The sequence below is a fragment of the Aulonocara stuartgranti genome, assembly GCF_965226115.1.
Source record: "Aulonocara stuartgranti genome assembly, chromosome: 3".
Taxonomy (NCBI): domain Eukaryota; kingdom Metazoa; phylum Chordata; class Actinopteri; order Cichliformes; family Cichlidae; genus Aulonocara; species Aulonocara stuartgranti.
Window position 1 is genome coordinate 67,005,302 of NC_138941.1, and position 24,166 is coordinate 67,029,467.

General features: G+C 42.0%; 3 protein-coding genes and 1 long non-coding RNA gene across 5 annotated transcripts in view; all 4 read left to right on the forward strand.

Moving 5' to 3' along the window:
• LOC309695652 (matrix remodeling-associated protein 8-like) overlaps positions 1 to 14,793 on the forward strand; it is a 65,477-nt gene extending 50,684 nt beyond the window's left edge. Inside the window, exons 1-3 of one of the 2 annotated variants that reach the window (XM_082516422.1) lie at positions 10,995 to 11,541; positions 13,066 to 13,398; positions 13,637 to 14,793. In XM_082516422.1, coding sequence (XP_082372548.1) covers positions 11,475 to 11,541; positions 13,066 to 13,398; positions 13,637 to 13,803 — 567 coding nt within the window. In that variant the 5' untranslated portion in view covers positions 10,995 to 11,474 and the 3' untranslated portion in view covers positions 13,804 to 14,793. Of the gene's footprint in view, positions 1 to 10,994; positions 11,542 to 13,065; positions 13,399 to 13,636 lie in introns of those variants that run through there. The other variant, XM_082516421.1, reaches the window with a different exon arrangement.
• On the forward strand, positions 700 to 9,555 carry LOC309694728 (junctional adhesion molecule-like). Its single transcript, XM_082514937.1, has 4 exons — positions 700 to 829; positions 1,117 to 1,452; positions 7,465 to 7,803; positions 7,917 to 9,555. The coding sequence occupies exons 1-4, from the start codon at positions 766 to 768 to the stop codon at positions 8,084 to 8,086; spliced, it is 909 nt and encodes a 302-aa protein (XP_082371063.1). The 5' UTR covers positions 700 to 765; the 3' UTR covers positions 8,087 to 9,555.
• Positions 14,794 to 22,141: 7,348 nt separating the features above from the next.
• LOC309696656 lies at positions 22,142 to 23,691 on the forward strand. The gene is made up of 2 exons (XR_014273574.1): positions 22,142 to 22,178; positions 23,124 to 23,691. It is a non-coding gene; the product is annotated as an uncharacterized lncRNA (long non-coding RNA).
• A 154-nt stretch (positions 23,692 to 23,845) lies between these two features.
• Positions 23,846 to 24,166, forward strand: part of LOC309694968 (uncharacterized protein) — a 23,508-nt gene continuing 23,187 nt past the window's right edge. The window contains exon 1 of the mRNA XM_082515280.1: positions 23,846 to 24,005. The gene's annotated coding sequence lies outside the window, so the exon portion shown is untranslated. The remainder of the gene's footprint in view (positions 24,006 to 24,166) is intronic.

A 24,166-nucleotide genomic window follows, 5' to 3' on the forward strand; every position in this document is an offset into this window, starting at 1 on the left:
ACTGTAAATTCAATCTGTAGATGGATCCCAGCCTGTCTTTGTATGTCGAATGTATTCAGCTCACTTCTGGTTCCCTCGCCACTACATGCTGTTCGTTCTTGTTTTCCTGTCCCTCCCTCTTTCATTCACATTGATGAGGATCTGCCCGGACTAGCAGCAGCCACCTGTGATCGCTGAGGCCTTCCCCAAACTGCAGCCTCAATTCATCTACTTGAAATGCTGTCGAACCTAAAATGATGATGTGGTCTCAGCAGGCTGAGCAGGTTTTTATTTGCATGTTTCCAGCTGATTCAGAAACTCTTCAGAGTAAAATGAAGGACATATTTTTACATATTTTAAATCAGCAAATGAACACATGAACATTGCTGTTATAAAGCGACTCAGCTTTTGCTTAATTCAAGTGATTGCATGTCTACTTATCTCTAATCACAGCATAGGTTACCATGGCAATGTACAGGTAAGAAGTGAAGCACATTTATAGTACATTACAACCCAAGGTTTACCCTGAAGTTATCTCAATAAGCCAAAATCCTGCCTCACAGCACAGACGTGTGACTAAACCAGAACAAATCTAATTTTTCTAATTTTCTCTGGAATGTGCCAACTCAGCAGTGACATGACTGGAATGTGGACTTAAATAGACAGAAACTACATCGATGAGTGGGCGTGCCTCCATCGGTTTTCCTCTGTTTACACCTGCACCATAAATGATCCACAGGTCCTGTTTATTCCCAGTATATTTTGGACGTACTGAATTAACCTACGATGACTCCATTAACATCATTATGTCTCTGTGTGGCTCTGCTGTTTGCTGATTTGGCGTCTTCAGGTGAGTTCTTTACTTTCTGTTTCCAAAAAAGTTGATTCTCTTCATCTGGACGGAGTATTTTCAGTTTCTGCACTTTGTCTTTAGACTTCATGAACAAGGCCCTGAAACATTGCTCTCATTTGCTGTAAAACTGCTGAATTTCCTTGAGACCAGCCTGTGCATTATGTCCTTCCACTGGATAATGATGGTATAACTGATAGTGTTGTTTCTCATAAGGATAGATTAAGAGGAATCCTGAGCTACGAGGCAGGGGTGCAGTCTGGTAAACCGTGTTGTTTCACTCTCAGAACAGAAAACCATCACAGCTGAGTCTGGACAGAAGAAGGTCACTCTGACATGTGGAGCTCTAAACAAAAACATCATAGTTGTAGAGTGGAGCAGAGAAGGCCTGGAGCCGGAAACTGTCCTTGTTTACCGGGGTGGGCAGTTTGTTCCAGATGAGCAGCATCCATCTTTTAAGGACCGGGTGGATCTTCAGGACAGACAGATGAAGGATGGAGACGTGTCTTTGATTCTGAAGGATGTGACGATTAATGATGCTGGAACATACAAGTGTCGTGTCAAGAGAGAGGGAGACAGCATGAAGCTCATCAGCATCATCTATCTGAGAGTTGATCCTCCAGGTGAGCAGCGTTCATTGTGTGTGATCAGAGGTGAAGCTGCTCCCTGTCGTTGGATTCTGTGCTGTTCTTCACTCATTACCTACATGAATGCTGACATCTCTCCTGTTTCCCTCCTGCAGTTCAGCCAGAACACACAAAGGATGAAGGGAAGGAGGATATCGCTGGTCGACTTAAAATCAGTCTGTCATTTATTGGTGGGATTGTTTCAGATTTTATTTTATATTCAGTGAAGGTGAAGCTGCTTCCTGGTTGTTAGACTCTACCTGATCTACTTTTTCTCCTGCAGGTCACACAAAGGATGGATCTAAAGGACAGATGAATCATCTATCAGGTTCTGGTGTGCTTCTTCTTCTTTTCCCTTTTCTTGTTGTCATTGCTGTTCCTGTTTGTCGTTGGAGTTTAATCTCCAGAAAATTGATTCGGGGTCTCCAGATAAAACTCACCAAATAAAAATCCAATAATCAGGATCAAATAATAATCCTAAACTAGAGCTCAGGAGGTTAAACTGAGTCAGACCAACTGTGTTGATGAAGAGATGAACTTTAATCCTGCAGAACTTCAGTCACAACGCAGGTTTTCAACAGGATGAAACCAAAAAGTTTTGTGTGAGTTTTATAAATGTGGGATGTTAAATGATACAAAATATGTTTAAATACTGAATAAACTCAAATAAAAGATTTTGACAGATGTATATAAACTTGGTTAAAATGATTTTATATAAAGTTGGACTGTAGGAGAGAAGCTGCTGCTGTCTGAGCCATAATCTGATTGTTTTATTTTAAACAAAGATGTGATTTGAAATAAAGAGATCTGTTATTCAGGGTTCACTTTCTGTGTGGTCTACAGTGCTGTGAAACAGCACGTGTCTCCTAAACTGAATAACTGGTTGTGCGAGCAACAATCAGTCTTTTTGATAACCTGCACTGATCAATGCTGATCTTCGGAGGCCTGTTTCACTACACTTTCCTGGCCATGAAGACCATGAAGACCACTGTGCCACGTGTTCTCCATGTGTGGATAACGACTCTCATCATACTTCACTTCCCAGTCTGATAGATGTCAGTGACTTTGTTTCTCAGCTCTTCTGTAGATCGTGGCTTGTCGGACACGTTCTACTTCAGTGACTCTTGATTCAGCAAGTCTGTCAGCTTCATGTCTATTTTAACTGTTAAAGACAAAATGCCAAAATATAATATCTAAAATTAATTTTTGATGTTATGAGAAAATAAAGTGTGACAAATATGGAAGTAAGAAATCAGTGGGGAGGCTGATACTTAATATGAAACAGCTCATCTCATAAAGTCACCAGCAGAGGGCGATGAGGAGCTGACCTCCTGGTTAAAAGGTCAAGCTCATCCATGCAATGCTTTCCCATCTCTTCAAATACAAAGTAACTTCTCACTAATGTGTAACAACTGTCCATGACTGATAGTCAAATAAGTGTTTTCCTGTCAAAATATGCTTTTACAGCATTGACAGTGTGTTTACACGAGGTTCCTATGAGTAAATTCCTTTTTATGCCTTAATAATTTATGGGTCGGGTACTAGGAATGTGTTAAAAATAGGTATAAGAGTATGGAACGCCAGGACTGCCATAATGAATTAATTAAATACACCATTAAATAATTAATTAAATGTGTCAATAATTAATTAATTACATGTGTCATAACTCAAGAAGCTTTTTTTCTTTTTCCTGGGGAAAAGGAAAAAAAGTTGCTTATCTTAAAAAGAGGAAGTTAAACGTCCGAGTCGTCCATAAACAGGCCATGAATCTAAAGCTGTCTAATTAAATGTGATCTGTTTTAAAATACGATTAATAAATATATTGAGTGAACTCACTCCAGTGTTTTCTCTTTAATTTACTTTAATCATATTTATGTGACACCAACTATTTAAATTCTATCTGTCTGATTGTAACTGAACCTGAACGTCTGACCAATCTGTGACCTGTGGAGACACGGGCCTCGAACCGTTCATAAGTGTTTGGAAAATCATAGTTTTGTCATTTTTGTAGGGCTTTAATAAAAGTCTTGCATTACACTATTAAGATCATGTGATTTAAAATAGTCCGGCTGCTCACATCTGCTCCTTTATTCTTCTTTTCACGATGGCCGCGTCATCAGACTCTTACACGTCCTCGTAATGATCTTTAACCGTCATTAAAAAGAGGAAGGAGCTCATTACATTACCTTGAGAAGTTCGTTTTCACCTACATACCAGCTGGATTAACCCTTTATTTTTAAACATAAAAATGCTGATGAAGCCTTTAAAATAAATGTTTATGATCTGATGAAAACATCAACATTATAACAACAGTAATGGCTTCAAGTCCCACAGGCACATTCATACCTGTGGGCCTCAGTCTGACTCTGACACCGAGCTATGATTCTATGGTGCATTCAGATACATTTTTATATAATTTATGTTTTATTCAACGCTGAGCTGTTACTTTGGGTTTTTTGTAAAAGAAACAAACTAAATGGTATAGATGCTCGTCTGCCTCTGTATCTGCCTGCTTGCATGGCGTACCCATTATTCGGCTCACTTCTGGTTCCCTCTCTATATACGGCCCCCGCCACTACACGCTGTTCTTCTTGTCTTCGTGTCCCTCCCTTAATTCATTCACTTCTCATATGTACACGAGGATCTGCCCGGCCGGGAGCAGCCACCCCCTGAGGCCTTCCCCACACTGCAGCCTCAGTTCACGCTGAAGTCATCATCGAGTAGAAATGCTGTCAAACCTAAAACGAGGGCGTGGTCTCAGCAGGCTGAGCAGGTTTTCTTTGTGTTGTGTTTCCAGCAGATTTAAAGACTCAGACTTGAATGTAGGACGACGATATTTGATATTTTTTCTAAATTGCCGAATGAACACATGAACACTCCTGTTGTAAAGACACTGAGTTTGTGCTTCATTCAGTGGGTTTCTAAGCTGCCGTTTTAAAAGTACTGCTCAAGAATCTAATTCACACTGAAAACAGTGTCTCGCGCCTCGGCAGTGACGTCACTGTGATGCGGCGTAAACGCCTCAAAAGCACACTGATTAGTGGGTGCATGTTAATTAGTTCTGTTTATACCTGCACCATAAAGGATCCACGGGTCGTGTTTTTCCGGTATATTTTAGACGTATACCGAGTTAAACTAGAATGACTCTGTTAACATCAGCGTGTCTCTGCGTGGCTCTGCTGTTCGTCTGTGTCGTGGATTTGGCTTCCTCAGGTGAGCGCTCCTTCAGGTACTGCTTCCTTTTTCTTCATGAACACCGCTCTCCTTTACTGTCAAACTGTCAAATCCCCCCCGAGACCCCGCCTGTGCATTATGTCCTGGTAGTGGACAAAAACGGTTAGACCGAAATATACTGTTTTGTTTTTAGAAGGATATATTATTTTAAAAAGAGTGTACGCAGCTTGTGTAAGCTGCTTCGGGACACCTGAGCTACGAGGCAGGGGTTCGGTCTGGTAAACAAGAAGCCCCTCTGCCCTCCTTTCCTGTCACTTTATCCAGACCACCATAAATGACGTCACAAGCTAAAGGAAAGGTGTGCAGGAGAACTTGCACAGTAATGATTAAGGAACTGACCGCACAGCCATTGTGCCAGTCATTGTTCCTTCACTGGGCTGGTTTCAGTCATTATGCAAACGTACTGTTTATAAGATTGAAACCTGCAGTGAGCTGAGACTGAAGGAGTCACCTGGATGAGTGACCAAACGTTTCTCCCACTGAAAACACTACATCCACGTGAACCGAATCAACTTTTGGGATGTGCAGGAGACTTTATGAGGAGATGGTAAATGGCCTGTATTTATATAGCGCTTTTCTAGTCCCTAAGGACCCCAAAGCGCTTTACATATCCAGTCATCCACCCATTCACACACACATTCACACACTGGTGATGGCAGCTACATTGTAGCCACAGCCACCCTGGGGCGCACTGACAGAGGCGAGGCTGCCGGACACTGGCGCCACCGGGCCCTCTGACCACCACCAATAGGCAACGGGTGAAGTGTCTTGCCCAAGGACACAACGACCGAGACTGTCTAAGCCGGGGCTCGAACCGGCAACCTTCCGATTACAAGGCGAACTCCCAACTCTTGAGCCACGATCAGAGAAACTGACAGATTTGTAAATCATGTGGGTGTGGCTTGGGGTGTTCAGGCTTGTTTTCCTGTTTGCTTCGGTTGGTTTGTGCAGGTGTGAACACAGTAATCACACTCATGTGTGGACAACCCCACCGAGACCGACTCCTTCAGAGGGTCTCGTTATGGTGTGAACGTGATCCCAACCAGCTGCCAGCGGCGCGTTACAGGTTTGGGTTAAAAACGTCCCGTGGCCACGTGTGCTTTATATTCCCAATACAGGGAGGAAGTACAGATGTGCAAAGGTCTGTGTGGGTCAGCAACCAGCCCTGAAACCACTCTGTTTCCTCACACAGCACACTACACCTGTAGTGTGCTCACCGTCTGTGAGTCTGACCAATGAGCGGGCTGAGCGTTCCCACGTGGTTTGTAGCGACGCCTTTTCTCTGTATGTAAACGAATCAAACCAGTTTACAAACTCAACAGCTGACATGCTGACTGTAGACTCCGCCCACCGTGTCCCACCTGATCCCGCTGGAGCAGAAACCGTGAAAGTTTCATTATAAGGTTGCGATTTTAAGGAGCAGGCTGAAAATTCAGCTCCCACATCCTGACGGGACATTAAAGTAAAGGTCGTGATTTTACAGCTATGAAATGACACCATCGTAAAAACTGCAGCACAGCAACAAACAGGAGGAATGTGATGTTCAATCATCATGAACTTTATTTATGAGGGACTTTAACCTCTGACAGAAGTGCTGAACACAGGATCAAATACGTCAGAATAAAATATAAATAAATAAAAGAAACACTTCAATTAAAATAATAACACACAATTAAAACTTTGTCTTCTCTGCTAAAGGACATAATAAACCTCGAAGCTCCTTTTTTACTATTTAGAGAATTCAGACAGTTCTGATCCTGGCTGGAGAGACTTAAAGGTCACCTCACTCAGATAGACAAACTCACCAAGTACAGATGTGTGTGTCCAAACAGGATCAACAAACTGAAAGCAAAATAAACTTTTGGATATTTTTGGCTTCCATTTAAACATTTTTGGGACAAATGATAAAATTTCAAATCTAAAAATCCTGCTGAAGTAAATTTTGTTTGTGATCTGATGGAAACATCCACATTATAACAACAATGATGGCTTCAAGCTGACATTCAGGCCTGTGAGACACAGTTAGACTGTCAGACACTGAGCCGTGACTCTGTGGTGCATCTCACCATTCAAATGCACTTTTATATACTATATTTTATTTAATATTCAACACTGAACTATAAATTTTATTTTTAGTTAAACATTTTATTCAGTATTTTCATAAAAGTGTATTTTTTTAAACATTTAGTACAACCTGTGAGAACACAGGCCTGTGTGTTTGTCCTCCACAGTGGAAAAGGCTGAAAATAATCATTTTAGCAGCTTTCTAATGTCCTGCGTCTTTGAAATTCAGCACAGCTTGTTTTTCCAGTTTTTCCTTGATTCTTCTTTCCCGACACGCTCACTTTTAAATCCGTCTCCTCGTTGCTCTCTGTGTGTCTGACCTGAACCGCTGCTCTCGCTGTCTTTGGAGTATCTGCAGGATATATAATATATAATATCTGACCTTAGTCTTGCTCTGTATTTCTCCCTTCTCCACACCTTCACTATCTATATGCTTGCTGTCTTATTCAGCAGGGAGATCCACAACTCGCTCAGTGCTTTCATAAGATACAAGGACATAAACACTGATTACATACAAACAGGAGTCAAACCTGATAAACTCAGAGGTTTGGTGACTTTGTCCCAAAATAAAGTCCAAGAAGGTTTTTTTTTCTGTCCTCTGTGACAGCAGATCTCACTGGTCTCTGATCCTCACTCTGATTGGCTCCTGTAGAAGTGAACAGTTGTACTTTGACCTTTAACCTCTCTGCTCTGTGTTGTTTCCTCTTTCAGAGCAGAAAATCATCACAGCTCAGTCTGGACAGAACGTCACTCTGACATGTCGAGCTCCACAAGGCAAACCCATCAGAGCTGTGAAGTGGAGCAGAGCTGACCTGGGAGATAAATATGTGCTTTTGTACCGAGATGAGCTGTTTGATCAAACAAGCCAGCATCCATCTTTTAAGAACCGGGTGGATCTGCAGGACAGACAGATGAAGGATGGAGACGTGTCTTTGATTCTGAAGGATGTGACGATTAATGATGCTGGAACATACGAGTGTCGTGTCATTGTGGGAGAATCAGCATCATTGGAGATCATGGGAACCGTCAACATGAGTGTTCTGCCTCCAGGTGAGTGAGCAGAGTTCAGTGTGTGTGATCAGAGGTGAAGCTGCTTCCTGACGTTGGATTAGCTTCTCTTCTGTTCTTCACTCGTCATAAATGCTCCTGTTTCTCTCCTGCAGGTCACCAGGGAGACACGGAGGATGGAGGGATAAAGGATATCCCTGTTGGACTTAAAATCGGTCTGTCATTTATTGGTGGGATTGTTTCAGGTTTTCTTTTGTGTTGTTTTGGGATCTTTCTTTGCATTTACTGCAATAATGATGCTGAGATTCGGAGTCAGGAGCTATAAGTCTCCTGACGACCATCACAAGGTTTAAAAAACCCTAAAATGAAAACACAGTTTAAAAACTGATGTTTGTTGAAAACGCCTACAGAAACACATTAAACACGTTAAATATTTTTCAATAACAACGATGGTTTAAAAACCCTTAAAAATATTCATATTAAGAAGGTAAAAAAAATCAATGGATTTATTAAACATATTAAAGCCAGTAGACAAAAATTCTGAGGAGGAGAGCTGAGAGGCACTGCCTTATTAAAAAAAAGACCTCATACTTACTATGTCATTTGATCGAGATTTAACCTACTAGTTAAGCTACTGCTTAATTTATACGTCTGCTGTAAACTTGTATATAGAACCTACGACGTGGCCACTCGAAGTGTTGGGAGGTGTTATTAATGCCTGTGATACTGAAAGTTCACAGTTGCTGCCTGAGTTTCTCTTTAAATTGATCAAATTTTGTTTAAGTCAAAAACTGTCACCAGAAGAACACATAGCCACATATGCATAGGAGGAAAAAGGGCAATTCCTCATGTCTCAAAACAAGCACCGACATGTTTTTGTTCTTTTATTATTATTGTACTTGTTTCTTTTCTAATGTTTATTGTATATAAATGTAGTGCTGGGAAACAGTGAACACCTCCTGAACTGAGTAACTGGTTGTGCCAGTTTGTTGGCGGCTGTCACGCTGATCTTTGAAGTTTGAGTTCAGTCACTCAAGCATCGACGGCTTATTTCACTACACTTTCCGAACCACGAAGCTTCACCACTGTTCCACGTTTTCTCCATGTGTGGATAACGACTCTCATCGTGCTTCACTGGAGAGTCACACTTCTTTACATCACGTTATATGAAACAGCTCAACTCATAAAGTAACCAGCAGGGGGCGATGAGGAGCTGATCCAATGCTTTCCCATCTCTTTAAATACAAAGTAGCTTCTTACTAATGTGTAACAGCTGTTCATGACTGATAGTCAACTGTGTGCTGCTCCATCCAAATATGCTTCAACAGTGTGTTTACAGGAGGTACTGCATGGCTCATCAGTTTTAACTAGATCATCAACAGCGACTGAAATGAGGCTCCACAACATGAAACTGTTCACTGATGAGACTTCAGTGAACAGCAGATGAATCAACTGAAGGCTCAGATGCATCTCTCGGGTCCTGTTTCTTCAGGACATGACTTTCACAGACTGTTCATCTGCTGCAGATTGTTGTTTTTGTAGGCCTGAAACTTCTTCGTTTCTCTTTCACTTGTCCAGTTTAATCAGATTTTTAAGGACCCACTGCACACTGTACTGAGATACTCCAAGTTTTAAGATATCCGTTAAAGAATCAGATTGTCGGTGCAATTCTATTATTCTGTCTGTCAAACTGTCTTATCTTTGGCAGGTTCCCTAAATCTAACTAAAGAAATGGAAGCAAATGTGTTGTTGGGACAGGTTGCTTGTAATAAAGTCTCTGAAGTTACAGTTTAACGGTTCTTTGCTTATTTGAAAAATTGTTTAGAAACAAAACTGGTTCATCAATTTGAATTTTTATACCTGAATGATTCATGGATCAGGTGCAAGGACTGCTAAAAATGTGCGGGAAGGAGCCAAAGTCCAGAGACAAACCTTCATCCTGGAGAACTGTTGCTCAAGATCACTTTTTAAAGAATGTGCAACCGATTGGAGGCAAAATAGGGAGAAAATAGTGTCGGTGTGCTCATAGTTATATATTAGAATAGCTTCATCACATGAATCTTAATGAAGTTAGTGATCGGCCACTGTTTGTATGAATGGAGGAAGAATACGTGCTCAGAGGAAGAGGGCGGGCTTTACTTGGTGTCAGTGACAGAAATGAAAAAAAGCTCAAATGAGTGAGAAGGACGATGAAGGAAACATCTGTGCTGTGTCTGCTCTGTAAGTAGAATCTCTGTGTTTGTTTGGATTCTTGTACTTTGACTGTCTGCTCTCCTGATAACTGATGATGGAGGAGAAGACATGAAAAACAAATCAGGCTGAATTCAAGTTCAAGAGCAGTAAAAGCAATAGAAAAAAAACTATAAAATAGATTCAGATAAACAGAATAACATACTATGCAAAATAGAAAGAATACTAGACGATAGAATAAGTACTATACAAATACTTTGTTACATTGGGAAAATTGCACTTGGTGCCATACATATGTGTGAGTTTGAAACATGAAATGTGTAGCTGTCTTTAAAGCTTTGTGCTGCACATAGTGACCGTTACTCTCTGAGCTGTTTGTGGTTTAAACAGAAACTACAGGAACTTCATTTTTCTGTGTCTGGGGGAAGAAAGTTGCAGCTGTTTCATCAGAAAGCTGCTAAAAAAAAGAGGAAGTAAAATGTCTAAAACCTCCATAAACAGGCCATGAATCTAAAGCTGTTTACCGCTTTAAAGCCGGTCGGAGCGCGCACGCTCCGTTCTGCATAACTATTTTTAAATCCCCGTAGAATCGGAACCATGTAAACTATGAAGTAAGCTCTGGTAGACTTGGTTCTATGGTCGGTCTTAAAGGGTTAATTAAATATGATTAATAAATACATACAGTGAACTCACTCCAGTGTTTTGTTTTGACTTTTTTATCATATTTATGTGGCACCAACATTTCCATCTGTCAGATTGTGAACGTTTACTCTGCTTTTCTAGTATTTCTACTCACTGACACCTTAATGTTACGTTCAGCTGAGCTTGAACCTGAACGTCTGACTAATCGGTGGCCTGTGGAGCCACGAGCCTCGGACCATCATCAGCAGCAGGTTTGTAGTTTTCAGTTACATGAGCGCAGTGATGGCGGCCATGTTTGAGGAATAACTTCTTCTGAGTTTATGTAGCCAGACACAGGTTCATACACATGATTCAGCTTTAAAAGAATAAAACTAAATTTGTTGTTTTTGTAGCTTTTTAACAAAAGTATTTGATTACGTTTTTAAGCTCATGTGATTAAAAATAGTTCAGCTGCTGTTTGTTTGAATCTGGAATAACAATTAACTTTTCTTTCAGACATTTCCAAATGTCAGGCCTTGCAGCGCAGTTTGAAATGTGAAAATCTTTCATTCTGTGTATTTGCTGCACCCACTTGAATCAAAGAGCAACCCCACTCATTCGGCTCACTTGTGGTTCCCTGTCTCTATATATGAACACCTCACCCTGAAGTTATGTGAATAAATCAAAATGCTGCCTCACAGCACAGACCTGTGACAAGAACCAGAACATTTTTCTCCGAAACGCGCCAACGAGTGACGCGCAGTGACGTCATGGATTGCGGCGTTAAACAGAAAGTAGATTGATGAGTGTCAGTTTTTCGCCGTTTGTAGCTACTTGCGCTGCAGAGGATCAAACAGGTCGTGTTTCCCCGGTATGTTTTGGAGGTACCGAATAAAACTACAATGTTAACATCAGCGTGTCTCTGCTTAACTCTGCTGTTTGTCTGTGTCGTGGATTTGGCCTCGTCAGGTGAGCTCTCCTTCAGGTACTACTTTGTTTCAACTTCACGAACAAGGCTCTGAAACATTACGCTGCCTCTTAATGTAAAAGTGTTGAATCTCCCCTAGACTGTGCCTTATGTCCATGTAGTGACCGAAAAATGCTTGTTAATTATCAGAAGGATGGATTAAATCTAATAAATTAAAAAAAAAAAGTATACGCAGGTTGTGTAAGCTTTCTCAGGACACCTGAGCTACGGGGTGCGGTCAGGTAAACGAAAAGCCCCTGTTCCCTCCGTTCCCAATAACTTTACCCTGACTGCTAACGGCACTAAGGCAAGGTGTGTTTTTACTCTTTACTGAAATCAAAGTCTTCTTTTCCTGTTTGGTTCGGTTGGTTCGTGCAGGTGTGAACACAGTAATCACACTCAGGTGTAGACAGCAACAACCCCACCGAGACCCTCAGGAGGAGGAGGTCTCAGTGCGGTTCGTTTATGGTGTGAACGTGATCCCAAACACGGGCGCGTTACAGGTTTGGGTTAAAAACGTCCCGTTGCTATGTGTGCTTTATACTCTCAATATAAGAAGGAAGTACAGATATGCAAAGGTTACGTGAGGGTCAGCAACCAGCCCTGAAACGACTCTGTTTTCACTCACAGCACACTTACCTTCTGTGACATCTGACCAATGAGCGGGCTCAGCGTTCTCACGTGACGTATTTTCTCTGTGCGAAAACAAATCAAACCAGTTTACAAACTCAACAGTTGACCTGCTGACTGTAGACTCCGCCCACCGTGTCCCACCTGATCCCGATGGAGCAGAAACGGTAAAAGTTTCCCTTAAAGAGGAAGAAATGTACAGCTCTGAAATGACATCATCATAAGAACTGCAGCACAGCAACACACAGGAGCAATGTGAGGTGAAATATGATGTTCAGTCATCTTCATATATTCTGATCTTCATTCAGAGGGATTCTGTGTGCAGAATCAATCATGTCAGAGATCTTTAGCCTCTGATAGAAGTGCTGAGCATCCGAATAAAACATAAATAAATAAATAAATAAATAAAACAAATTGAATAAAAAATAATAACACAAAATAACCACCTCCACAGGAGGAACTTCTCTCTGCCCCACAGCAGACACTCAGTCTTCAGCTCCCAGCCTGTCAAACTAGGCTGACTAAGAGTCGGCTCTCACATGTGTTTGCTGCTCTATTTGAGTGAGATTTGATCTTATTGAGATGTATAAGGAAATTAAAATGGGTATAATTTTAGCCAGGTTCTTATTTGATAAATTATCAATCAATCAATCAATCCTTTATTTATATAGCACATTTAAAGACCAAAGTGCTTCTCAATAGTAAAATTATTCACTCAGCTTTGCAGAGGTTTGGTGACTTTGTCCCAAAATAAAGTCCAAGAAGGTTTTTTTTTTCTGTCTTCTGTGTCAGCAGAGCTCACTGGTCTCTGATCCTCTCTCTGATTGGCTGCTGTAGAAGTCAAGAGTTGTACTTTGACCTTTAACCTCTCTGCTCTGTTTTGTTTCCTCTTTCAGACCAGAAAAACATCACAGCTGAGTCGGGACAGGATGTAGTTCTACCATGTCGAGTACCATCAAACAAAACCATCAGAGCTGTGAAGTGGAGCAGAGCTGACATGGGAGATAAATATGTGCTTTTGTACCGGGATGATCAGCTGGATCAAGACAACCAGCATCCATCTTTTAAGAACCGGGTGGATCTGCAAGACAGACAGATGAAGGATGGAAACATGTCTTTGATTCTGAAGAATGTGACGATTGAGGATGGTGGATCATACAATTGTAATATCTTCAACGGAGAGACAAGGTCATGGGAGAGCATCAACACCGTCAGCCTGACTGTTTCAGGTGAGTGAGTAGAGTTGAGTGTGTGTGTGATCAGAGGTGAAGCTGCTTCCTGCTTGTTGATGTTTGTTTCTAAAGATGTTGTTGATGAGACTTTGTAGAAAGCAGCTGGTCTGAGTGATGTGATCAGAGTGCAGTAGATAATGTCTGACAGCAGTTTGAAGAGGAAATGGATTCTGTTCTGTTCTTCACTCATCACCTACCTGACAGCTGACACCTCACACCTGTTTCTCACCTGCAGGTCAGACAGGAGGAGACAAACAGGATGGACCTGTTGGACTGATTGCTGGTCTGTCAGTTTCTGCTGTTCTTCTTGTTGCTGTTGTTGGATTTTTGATCTACAGAAAACATAAACAAGCACAGAGTCAGGATTCATACCAGCCTCCTGCTGAAACGCAGCCTGTTTGAAACGTCTCAGTTTGTTTTTATAAAAGCTGAACTCCTGCTGATCCAGACTCTCAGTACTGTTATTGTTACATGTGGAACATTCAGGACTTCATAATTCAAACAAAGAAAAGTTACAAATCTAAGAATAAGATCAGTGATATTCAACAACAAAAACCATTTTATGTGACAAACATCTTCTTTGTCTCTGATGTCGACAGAAATAAGTTTGTTCACAGTGATGGATTCAGCGTCGTCTCTGTCACAATATCAGAATCAGTGAGTTTGTCTCATCTTCAGGTTCAGCTGTTTGTGAGGTCAGACTCAGACTGATCCTCGTGTTTAGATGTTACACAATAATTACAGACACTGACTGACAACACAAACACAACACAAAGTGCTCAGGGTCCATTTATCAGCTAGAACTGAGTGACTGAATAATCTGATATTATTATGAAACCAAAGAGAAATGTGTTACATGGCGCTGCAGAGTCACATGTTTCCTCTGATCTATGAAGCCTTAACTTGTTCTTCCATGAAGGAGACTCTTCAGTTTAAACATGTCAAGATTATTTATTATTGATTTTTATATGAGCTTGTTTATCGATAAAGTTTTACGCGTGTTACTCTTCAATGTTTGTCTTTGCTTCCTGTGGCTGTAAATGTTTTTCTGACCTGCTGTTTGAGTGTGAGCAGATTTGATCTCACCTTGAGTGTAACAATGTGAATATTTATACATTTAACCTGATATTATTACATCCTGTGATCTGTGGAAGCTCAGTAGCGCCTCTCAGAGGTAGGAGATAAATAACAGAGCTGAAACCCTGGCAGTTCATGGGATATCAGTATAAGGCATGTTACAGACTGCATATAGTTTTGTGTATTAACTTCTTTGTGCCTACCATGTGAAACAAGCATGTTAAATAAGAACATTGTTAAATTATTGGAATGTTAAAGAGTTACAAGCTGAAGCTGTTCTTTTGTACTGTGAAGTGATAAACCAGATGTATTTCATGACAGACTTTCTGCTTTAGTGCTACTAAAACATGCTGTTCTCCTGTAAAGTGCAAGAACAGATTCTGTTCATATCCACAGCATAAACATAATCTCTGAAAGGTCGGTGGGTCTGTCAGTCAGTCACAGATGGACAGTTTGATCATTTTAAACACACTCAAATAACATATTCATGAAAAAATAGCTTTTTAAAGAGTCCTCCTCCTGCTGTATATTTCAGTGTTGGCTTATTTTGCATGCTGAAGGTTGCTAATTCTTTTGCAGCTTCCAATTGTAATCCAACCCGTGGATTCAGTGTGTGTTACATTATTAGGATCAATGATTTTGTTTTAGCTGCCAAGTTCACGTTCATGTCAGTGTCGAAATTTATTTTCTTTGCATTTGTTGTACTTCTAGAACATCCAGGTTTTTGTAGTTTCAAACAAAGAAAAGTTAGCAAATCTTGACATTAAAAAATTGTACAATTTTCTAAATATTTTGTTATGGCCGATCTGTATTTTTGCATGATCGGGTAAATGCTTTACCAGAAAGGGGCAGTATAGGCACACAGGTGTAGGCAAGAGCCTGTTATTATAATTTACCAAGTACTCAAATCATTTGAGGAGAGCTGCCATTAACAGATGTGGCTGTGACTTTCCTTAACTGCGGGGCCAACTTACTGAGGACGTCATCTGATGTGCAGAGTTAGCATTGGATATAAAACTACGTGTGTTTGCCCACCTCTGGCTTAAACAAGTCTCTAGTCGCTATTTCTGCTGGGTTAATAATTATTAGGAGCAGAGTCTTTGACCTACAAGGTCCAGATTTCCTGTACAGGAGTAGCTGGGATCTGATTTATTTATTTAAAAAACAAAAAACAAACTGCGGAAGTATCACTGTTGAGCTGCTTGTGTTCATGTTAGTATGTAAAGCCCAACATCTCCCTCTAGTGGCCAAATATAAACCATGTGTGAGGATGGTGTTAATGTAAAATGTGAATCATAGTGTTCCAGTCAGTCATCAGTGTGTCTCTGCACAGCTGTAATTAAAATGTGTTCAGAGGGCCTCAGTGTCTGAATGGTTCCAGTTCAGCTCCATAACAGCAGCGTCCCTGGTTTGATTCCTGTGTTTCAGCTCATATCTGCCTCTCTCACTGAGGGGGACGTAACTACATGGACATGGATTTGTTCATCAACCAAACTACAGATCACTGAGAGCAGAGGAGATTAGATGATTATATTTTATTATATCTTTTTTTTCCCTTTGTGAACTGATAAATATCCAATTACACATATAAGGAAATCCAAATTAAAATACTTTATAACAGTGTGTACATTTATTAGTTTTGCCTTTTCATTTACATTCATGGTGGACGAGACAGGTTTTTTAAAAATTTTATATTTTAAAAATATACTTTTACACATGATAGGCTATTACCCACCACATTAAAAACCAATAGAAAGCTGGTGCTCAGAGGAAGAGGGCGGGCTTTACTTGGTGTCAGTGACAGAAATGAAAAAAAGCTCAAATGAGTGAGAAGGACGATGAAGGAAACATCTGTGCTGTGTCTGCTCTGTAAGTAGAATCTCTGTGTTTGTTTGAATTCTTGTACTTTGACTGTCTGCTCTCCTGATTACTCACCGGTTCCCAAACTCTTTTTGCTGGGCCCCCCTTTGTTTTACGGGAAAAATGTTCGACCATCCCCCTCCCGCGCGTGCGCGCGCGCGCGCACAAACACCCTCCAACCACACAGCCATATTTTGCTCCATTGCGGTTTATTTCACACCTCAAACATTTAGCCAACAATTAAGCAAATACAAGTAATCTGCAATAAATTACAGGTAGTAATAAAATAAAATACTAACTACTAACACGGGTATTTTTGAAAACGCAGCTGTTTCGTCCACACGTAAACGGCGTTTCGAATCACCGAAAACGGAGATTTTTTTAAAACTCCTTTTTTGCGTTTATGTGTGGACGAGGAATACAGAGTTCCTCAGGCAATGTCAAAGGTATGTGCCCTTTTTCCACGTCAGCTGTGCGCCACATTATTTTTTACATGAGATGAATGGCAGATAGAGACAAAATACTGTTAATCTGACTATCTGCAGGTTTACACGCTTACATATACACGCAGTTACTGTCCCTCCATTTACAAAGGCAGAGGCGTCACGGTGTGTTTTAGATCATTTAACATGTAGTTGTTGTTTTTCCTGTGTAATAATATTCAACATTGCTATCAATACATTTTTCAAAAAAATGCCTCTCTGTGCAAAATAGGTTTAAAAACATAAACAGCTGTGGGATACTGTCTGTGATTTGAACTGAGGGAACAAATCGTGGCAGAATCAGCCTGATGTTATTTGTATCCCGCTGTAGAGCAGGGCGATATGACCAAAAATATTTATCACGATATACATTTGAAAATTTGCGATAACGACTGATGATATAATTGACACTAGACAAAATACTTTACAACTCCACAACTTTATTAGTGCAAAAAAAAAAAAAAACCCATCAATGTATTTGCACTTTAACAAGCAGCTGTTTTTATTTGCATTAAAGTTATATAAAAATGTAACAGTGCAAACACAAATTCCTTGCTGACAGTTTAACCAAAAGGCATTTCCAGTGGAAATTGGCCGACATATCCTCAGCATAACCATGTATAATATCCACAAAACTTAAAAAAAGGTTATACACACACAATACGGTAATATTATGTTGAAGCACAGTACGTATCACTCCGCGAGGCTCCTGCCTACGACAGCCGTAATGCTCCAACAATCCATCAAGCGGATTCGGTGCGGGTTCGTAGCTTAGCAAAGTTGTACTAAAACATTTGACAGATTTTCGAGCACCGTGTACGACATAAAATCGTTTCGAGGTCAGTAAACACAACCAGAATTCATACATAAGGCACACAGGATTATAAGGGGCACTGTCGATTTTCAGAAAAAATCAAAGGATTGATTTTAAGTGTGCCGTATTTTCCAAAGAACACGGTAATAACGACGGCCCGCTAGCATGCTCTACCAAAAATAGTGCTTTGTTGTTTATCTGATGGACGAAAGCTAAACCAGTTCCACACCACTGAAGTTTTAGCATTTTTACAAACCAATTCTGGGTCATCCGTTTCATTCAACGATTTGCTGTCGCCCTTCTCATTCTCTGTCGCCGCCATGCTTTTTCTGCCATGTGTGTATGAAAACAAAGGCACTGCGCATGCGCGTTTTACCCATGTTCTGTCGCGATATTTCATTTTCTTATCGTTGCCCGACATTATACCGGTATTACCATGAACGGTATGATATGGCCCAGCCCTATCTCTTTAACTTTACTAACATGATAACTTATGGTGACTTGGTAACTTTACATGGTAACTTTACTGTATAAAGAGCTAACATCTCCAAAATGTCAGGAGTAGCTAGTCATTACAACAAGTGTTTGTGAACTAAAAATCAAGAATGTGGGATACTGTTTGTCCATGATTTGAACAGCCCAGCGCTGCTCCCGACGAAGGAAAGACCAATTTCCAAGGGGAGACCTACCTTGGCACTTGTGCAGGTGAAGCCAAAGGGAAGATATACTTCACCATATTTTCTAGTCTTTGGCTTAGAATGAAGTTGGTTTGGAAACATATTCAATAGGGGTACAACGATACTCGTATCAGTATTGAACCGTTCGATACAGTGCTTTCGGTTCGGTACACATATGTATCGAACAATACAAAATTTTTAATTTATTTTATCAACTTTTCTTCTGACGATGCTGTCTGCGTTGAGCGCTCAGTGGATCTGCGTTCGACTACTCCGCCTAGGCTGCACTGTCGAGCGCAGATCCACTGAGCGCAGCGCAAGCTAGCAAGACAGAAGCTAAGCTCCTTGCAACATGACAAATTGAACCTCCTCCACCCTCATTCAGATCTGGCCTTTGGAACTATCTTGGTTTTCATGTGACATATGACCCTGAAGGTAAGCGCGTCATGGACTAAAGTAAAACAGTATGTTGGATGTGCCACGCAATGCTCAATTACATGGGTGGGAGCTAGTGTGTTAGCGCAGTTAGCTCGTTAATGTGTTGATGCCGTCCAGCCCCACGCACGGGGCGATCAGGGGTAGCTCGTTAATGGAGATTTGCCGCGTTGTGGCGTTAACGTCATTTCAGATTAACGCTGACAGCACTAGTGGGAACACAACGAATATGACTGCACATTGACGCCGACATCATCCTAGTGCAAAGACATGTGGAAGCAGACAAAAACAACAAGCATGCATGCTACAAACTTTAACCAAGTAATTTAGACAGCCGTTAGCACATGATTCTCCTTATGGGGACCTGATATGTTTAATATGCTGCTGAGAATATAGCCCAGAAGAAGCGGATAGTATAGCTTTTATTTTGGAAAGAGACATTTCTCTGTAATAAACTCTCTTTTCCAAAAGATGAGTGATTTCTCAGTCAGATTTATTTTTTATTACTTTGTTGTTTCAGCAACATTAAATTTAAAAACTGTATGTTTGAGTTAAAATATCTATTTATAATTTTAATAAATGACAAATTAAAAAAGCATGAACATTTTTTTTGTATCAAAAAAATATCAAACCGTGACACCAAAGTACCGAACTGTGAATTTTGTGTATCGTTGCACCCCTACTATATATATAACTCCCTGCTCGCCCCCCTATACAAGCTTAATATTAATATTAATTGTCATGGTTCTGGGTCAGTTTGACCCAGTATTTTGAGTTGTCATGTTTTTGAAGGTTTAGTTTAGTTCCGTGTGTCATTTTCTGTCTCTCTCTCTATGTCGAGTCTGCGTCTTTGTGTGATGGTTTCTTGTTCCTGTTTTATTGTGAAGGTCTGCGTCTCATGTGAGTGTGTTCAGTTTTGCCTCTCGTCTCGTTGTTTACTCCCAGCTGTGTCCCCCACCTCTGTGTAATCTCCCTGTGTTTCTCTGTGTGCATTTAAGTCGCGTCTTCTGTCTTTGTAGTTGCTGGTCCGTCTGTGTATTCACCATGTTTCATCCGTGTGTTCCCTGCCGTCACCATCTTGTACCGTTGTCCACCTTGCTGCATGTTTCAGTTCCGGTTCGTATTCAGTAGTTTAGTTGTCTCCAGTATAGTTCAGTGTGATCTCTGTTTCCGTTTTTCCACTGGCGCATTGTGTTCAATAAACCACCTTCACTTCTCCACTACTGCCTGCGATTGGATCCTCATTTATTATTTTTATACAGCTCATCTCACTCGCCGTGACAGTACTGACCAGCCAGCTATGGATCCAGCGGCATTCAGCCCACCCAGGGAGCTTCAGGAGGCCGTTGTCGACTCTGCTTCTAAATTAATCAACCAGTGGTTAGAGCATGAGGCAGAGGCGTCTCTTTACACTGTGGAAGCCAACCTACAACACCTTATTTCCAGTTACCCCTGGTTATTGGACTCACTGCATCCGCTCGTACAGAATTTTGTTCTTCACGAGCTTCACCTACACCCTCCCGCCGCTACCGCTCGCCCACTCGCTTCAATGGAGGACGTGCCGTCCGACCGGCCGGATGAGGAATTACTCGGTCCATCGGAGCCGTCTCCGAGACAAAAGCAACGTTCGCGCCGCCGGCTGTAGGGACATGTAAGCAGTCGGCTGTGGTGTGAAAGGGACACTTTTTCTGCTGCGTCAGACTCTGTGACTGTGTTTTCTGGAGCTATTTTTTGTGTGTCTTCTGAAGATAACAATAATTTTTCCGTCTCACCCATGGCCATTGCTCCAAAGACTGCCTTTGCTGAGCCCACATTCAGGGTTAATGACTGTGTTCACGCTATTTTTTCTAAACCTGGAGTTACTGAGTCAAGCACCACGAGTTTAGGGAATGACTATGTTAGGGGAGCCTTTTCGTCTGCATCGGTTAATGCAGTTGAACTTTCCTGAAACAGTTTTTCCTGACCATATCCCCCCATCCACACCTTCACCACAATTCAATGTGGGGCCTGTAACACAGTTAGCAGTACAGTTAGCAGTTCAGTCAGCAGCCCAGCTGCCCTCAGTTCAGTCAGCCACTCCACCACCTGTTACAACTTCGCTACCTGTAGCTCAGTTGCCACCAGTTCAGCAGCCTACCCACTCGTTCATTCGGCCACCATCCTCACTGTCTCATTCTAAGCAGGGAACACACTTCACCACAACATCTGCTGGTTCTCTTAAGCTGGCCATCTCAGAGACAGTTGCTCCCTCTAGGGCCTCCCCAGAGACTGGGTGTCAGTCACCAGCCAACTCTTGACCCCTAGAGGTCAAGACGCAAGCGCCAGCAGCCTCACCCAGAGAACTCACCAGAACAGTCTCAGCTCTCAGCACCCCCTGAGAGTTCAAGTGAGTTCACCCGTCCGCCTCCGTCCTCTGCTGAGTGTATTGGGGAACACTTTCAGTCCCAGCCAGTGTCCACACTGGCAGTGGTCTCCGTACCTGCTGCTTCAGTGTCTGTCTCCACTGGAGGGCCCGAGGAGCCCGTCCAGTCTCAAGCCATGTTAGCTGGGGGTTCAGGTGAACCCAGCTAGCGTCCTGCCTCGTCGGCTGGAGGGCCTGAGGAGCCCGTCCTGCCTCAAGTGTCGTCTGCTGGGGGTTCAGGAGAACCCAGCCAGCCTCAAGTGTCGTCTGCTGGTGCGTCCGAGTCGCCCATCCGGCTTCAAGCCAAGTCAGCTGGTGGGTCCGAGGAGCCCACCCAGCACCACGGTTCGTCTGCTGCAAACACAGCAAAAACACGTCCCATGCCGTCAGGTTGGTCCAGCCTGGTCCAGCCTCTGTGTCTTCATCCACGCCTGGTCCTGGTTCATGTCGGTGTGGCAACCGCAGGACCAGACAAAGACGGAGCTGGACCAGATGAAGACGAAGGCGGCGTCATGGAGGCTGGACCAGGCGTGGATGAAGACACAGAGGCTGAACCAGGCGGCAGCGGGACGGCTGCGGAACCAGACAGTGGTGATGCTGCAGGCGGTGATGCTGCAGGAGGCCGCGATGCCAGCGGCGGCGACGAACCCTTTCCGGAGGCCGTCCCCGAAGGCCATGATGCCAACTTAGAGGCCCGGAAAACGGCTGGCAGAGGCATGAATTTTATATAAGCAAGAGTGAACACCTCGTTACTGTCTGTGTGCGTTTCTTCCACAGTCTAAAGTCTAAAAGTTTCGCTAAGCTGTGATTCTAAACTTGCTGCACGTGTAACTTTGAGAGTGGATAAATGGATAACATTCTTCAACAAGCTATATTTATGATTACAAACTGAGCAGATACATCAGAAAGAGACGAGTTTGTGTGTTTGGCAGCTGTTTTTGTGGAGTTGTTCTTTATGTTCACCTCAAATCAACCTGAGTGTCATTTCTCTTTAGTTCTGATCTCACTGCTGAGCTGCACAACAAACCAAGGTCAGTAACCTTCTTCTGTCACAGTTTAAACCTGAGAAATGCTCACTGATATGACCTGAATGGGTTCATGTTTCACAATGGATCTATTAGTATAACATACAGTAGATTAGGGCTGCACGATTTTGCATAAAATGAGAATCACGATTTTTTTGGCTTAGAATTGAGATCACGATTCTCTCACGATTTTATTTTCCAGTATAAATATTTATTGCACTTATTAACTGCACATCAACTTCGTAACAGTTGAGACTGAACATAAAAACAATAAATAAACATAAAAACAACAAATGTCTCACGTTTTGTTGTTGCTGCAAAATGTTGTACTGCTTGAAATTCCGTCTCCACCGTTGCTCGACACTGCGTGTACAGGGAGTGGGTAGTGCAACAATACAAAAATAGTTACAAAAGTAGCGTTTGTTTAGGGTGTTGATCATTTTCCTAAATCCCTCGTTTTGCACAGTGTTGATGGGAGCCATATCTTTGGTAAGTAATAGCCTCCGTGATTTCTTTGTGCCTGCGGGAGTTCGACGGGTATAGGGAAGCGCTGTATAAGGTTCCCGTTATTGATGTTTGGTTGGTTGACCGGGACGGATTTTCTCCTGTCACTTTCTCATCATCCCTGACGTGCTCTCCGTTGTTTTTTTCCCTGCTAATTTTAGCATCACACGGCACAGCTTCTGTATCACGTGGTATAAGGCTCCGCCCTTGTCATTTGTTGAGCAGGAAGAGTGAGCGCTTGTTTTCATGCAGATTACATCCTGGATCAAAATGCGGTACAATCGTCGTCTTTTTTTTTTTCTCTCTTTTTTTTTTTTTTTAAAATCGTCATTTGGAAATGAGATCGCACATAAGTATGAATTGAGATCGCGATTTTCTAACGATTAATCGTGCAGCCCTACAGTAGATCTATTATATTACATGTATTTCTCATTTTAACCCTCACAGCTCGTCTGACTGTGAGTCCCAGCAGCTCTCAGATCTTTAAAGGAGACTTTGTGTCTCTGAGCTATGAGGAGGACGACAGCTCTGCTGGATGGACTCTGAGGAGGAACACAAGCAAAGGAAACACCACTCAGTGTGGAGATGGGTGGGGAAAACCAGCAGGTTCTTCCTGTAACATCATTAAAGCAGCATCTCACGACAGTGGAGTTTACTGGTGTGAGTCCAGAGAGGGTCCCATCAGTAACATGGTTAACCTGACAGTCACTGGTAAGCTGAGTGTGTGGAGTTAGTGTTGATGAAGCTGTGTGTAAATGGATGAAATGCTGTAGTTTGTCTCTGTGTTGAGGTGGATCAGTGATCCTGCAGAGTCCTGTCCTCCCTGTGATGGAGGGAGATGACGTCACTCTGCTCTGTAAAACAAAGACCACTCCCTCCAACCTCCCAGCTGCTTTCTATAAAGATGGCTCCCTCATCAGGAAGCAGCCTACAGGTCACATGACCATCCAGCATGTTTCCAGGTCTGATGAAGGCCTCTACAAGTGTGACATCAGCGGTCATGGAGAGTCTCCATCCAGCTGGATCACTGTCACAGGTGACACACTCACCTGTCTGTGTTTCTGCAGCTTTCAACATTCACAATGTGACGACAACTTAATGACTGTGTTTGCTTTATTTTAGGGGAACACACCACCACACCTCCACCTACATCCACACCTCCACCTACATCCACACCTCCACCTACATCCACACCTCCACCTACATCCACACCTCCTCCTGGTTCTTACCTTTTTCCTGCATTGTCATGTGTTGGATCAGACTGTGCTATGGTTTTACTGGTGTTACTGGTTCTGCTGGTGAGATGATGTGTTCACAGGAAACCTGAAGGTGAGACTCAGACTTCCTGATCTTTCATGTTTTAATTTTATTGTTGTGGATTTGAATAATCTACACATTTATCATGATTAAATGTTTCAGTTACATTCTCTGTCCATTCAAATAACATTTCCGTTTGTCTTATAAATATTTTCACTGTAAATTTTTATTGG

Coding starts and splice junctions, on each gene's coding strand:
- LOC309694728 (XM_082514937.1), top strand. CDS start 766: ATGACTCCATTAACATCATTATGTCTCTGTGTGGCTCTGCTGTTTGCT. Junction 1,453..7,464: donor TCTGAGAGTTGATCCTCCAG/GTGAGCAGCGTT, acceptor TTCCTCTTTCAG/AGCAGAAAATCATCACAGCT. Junction 7,804..7,916: donor CATGAGTGTTCTGCCTCCAG/GTGAGTGAGCAG, acceptor TCTCTCCTGCAG/GTCACCAGGGAGACACGGAG.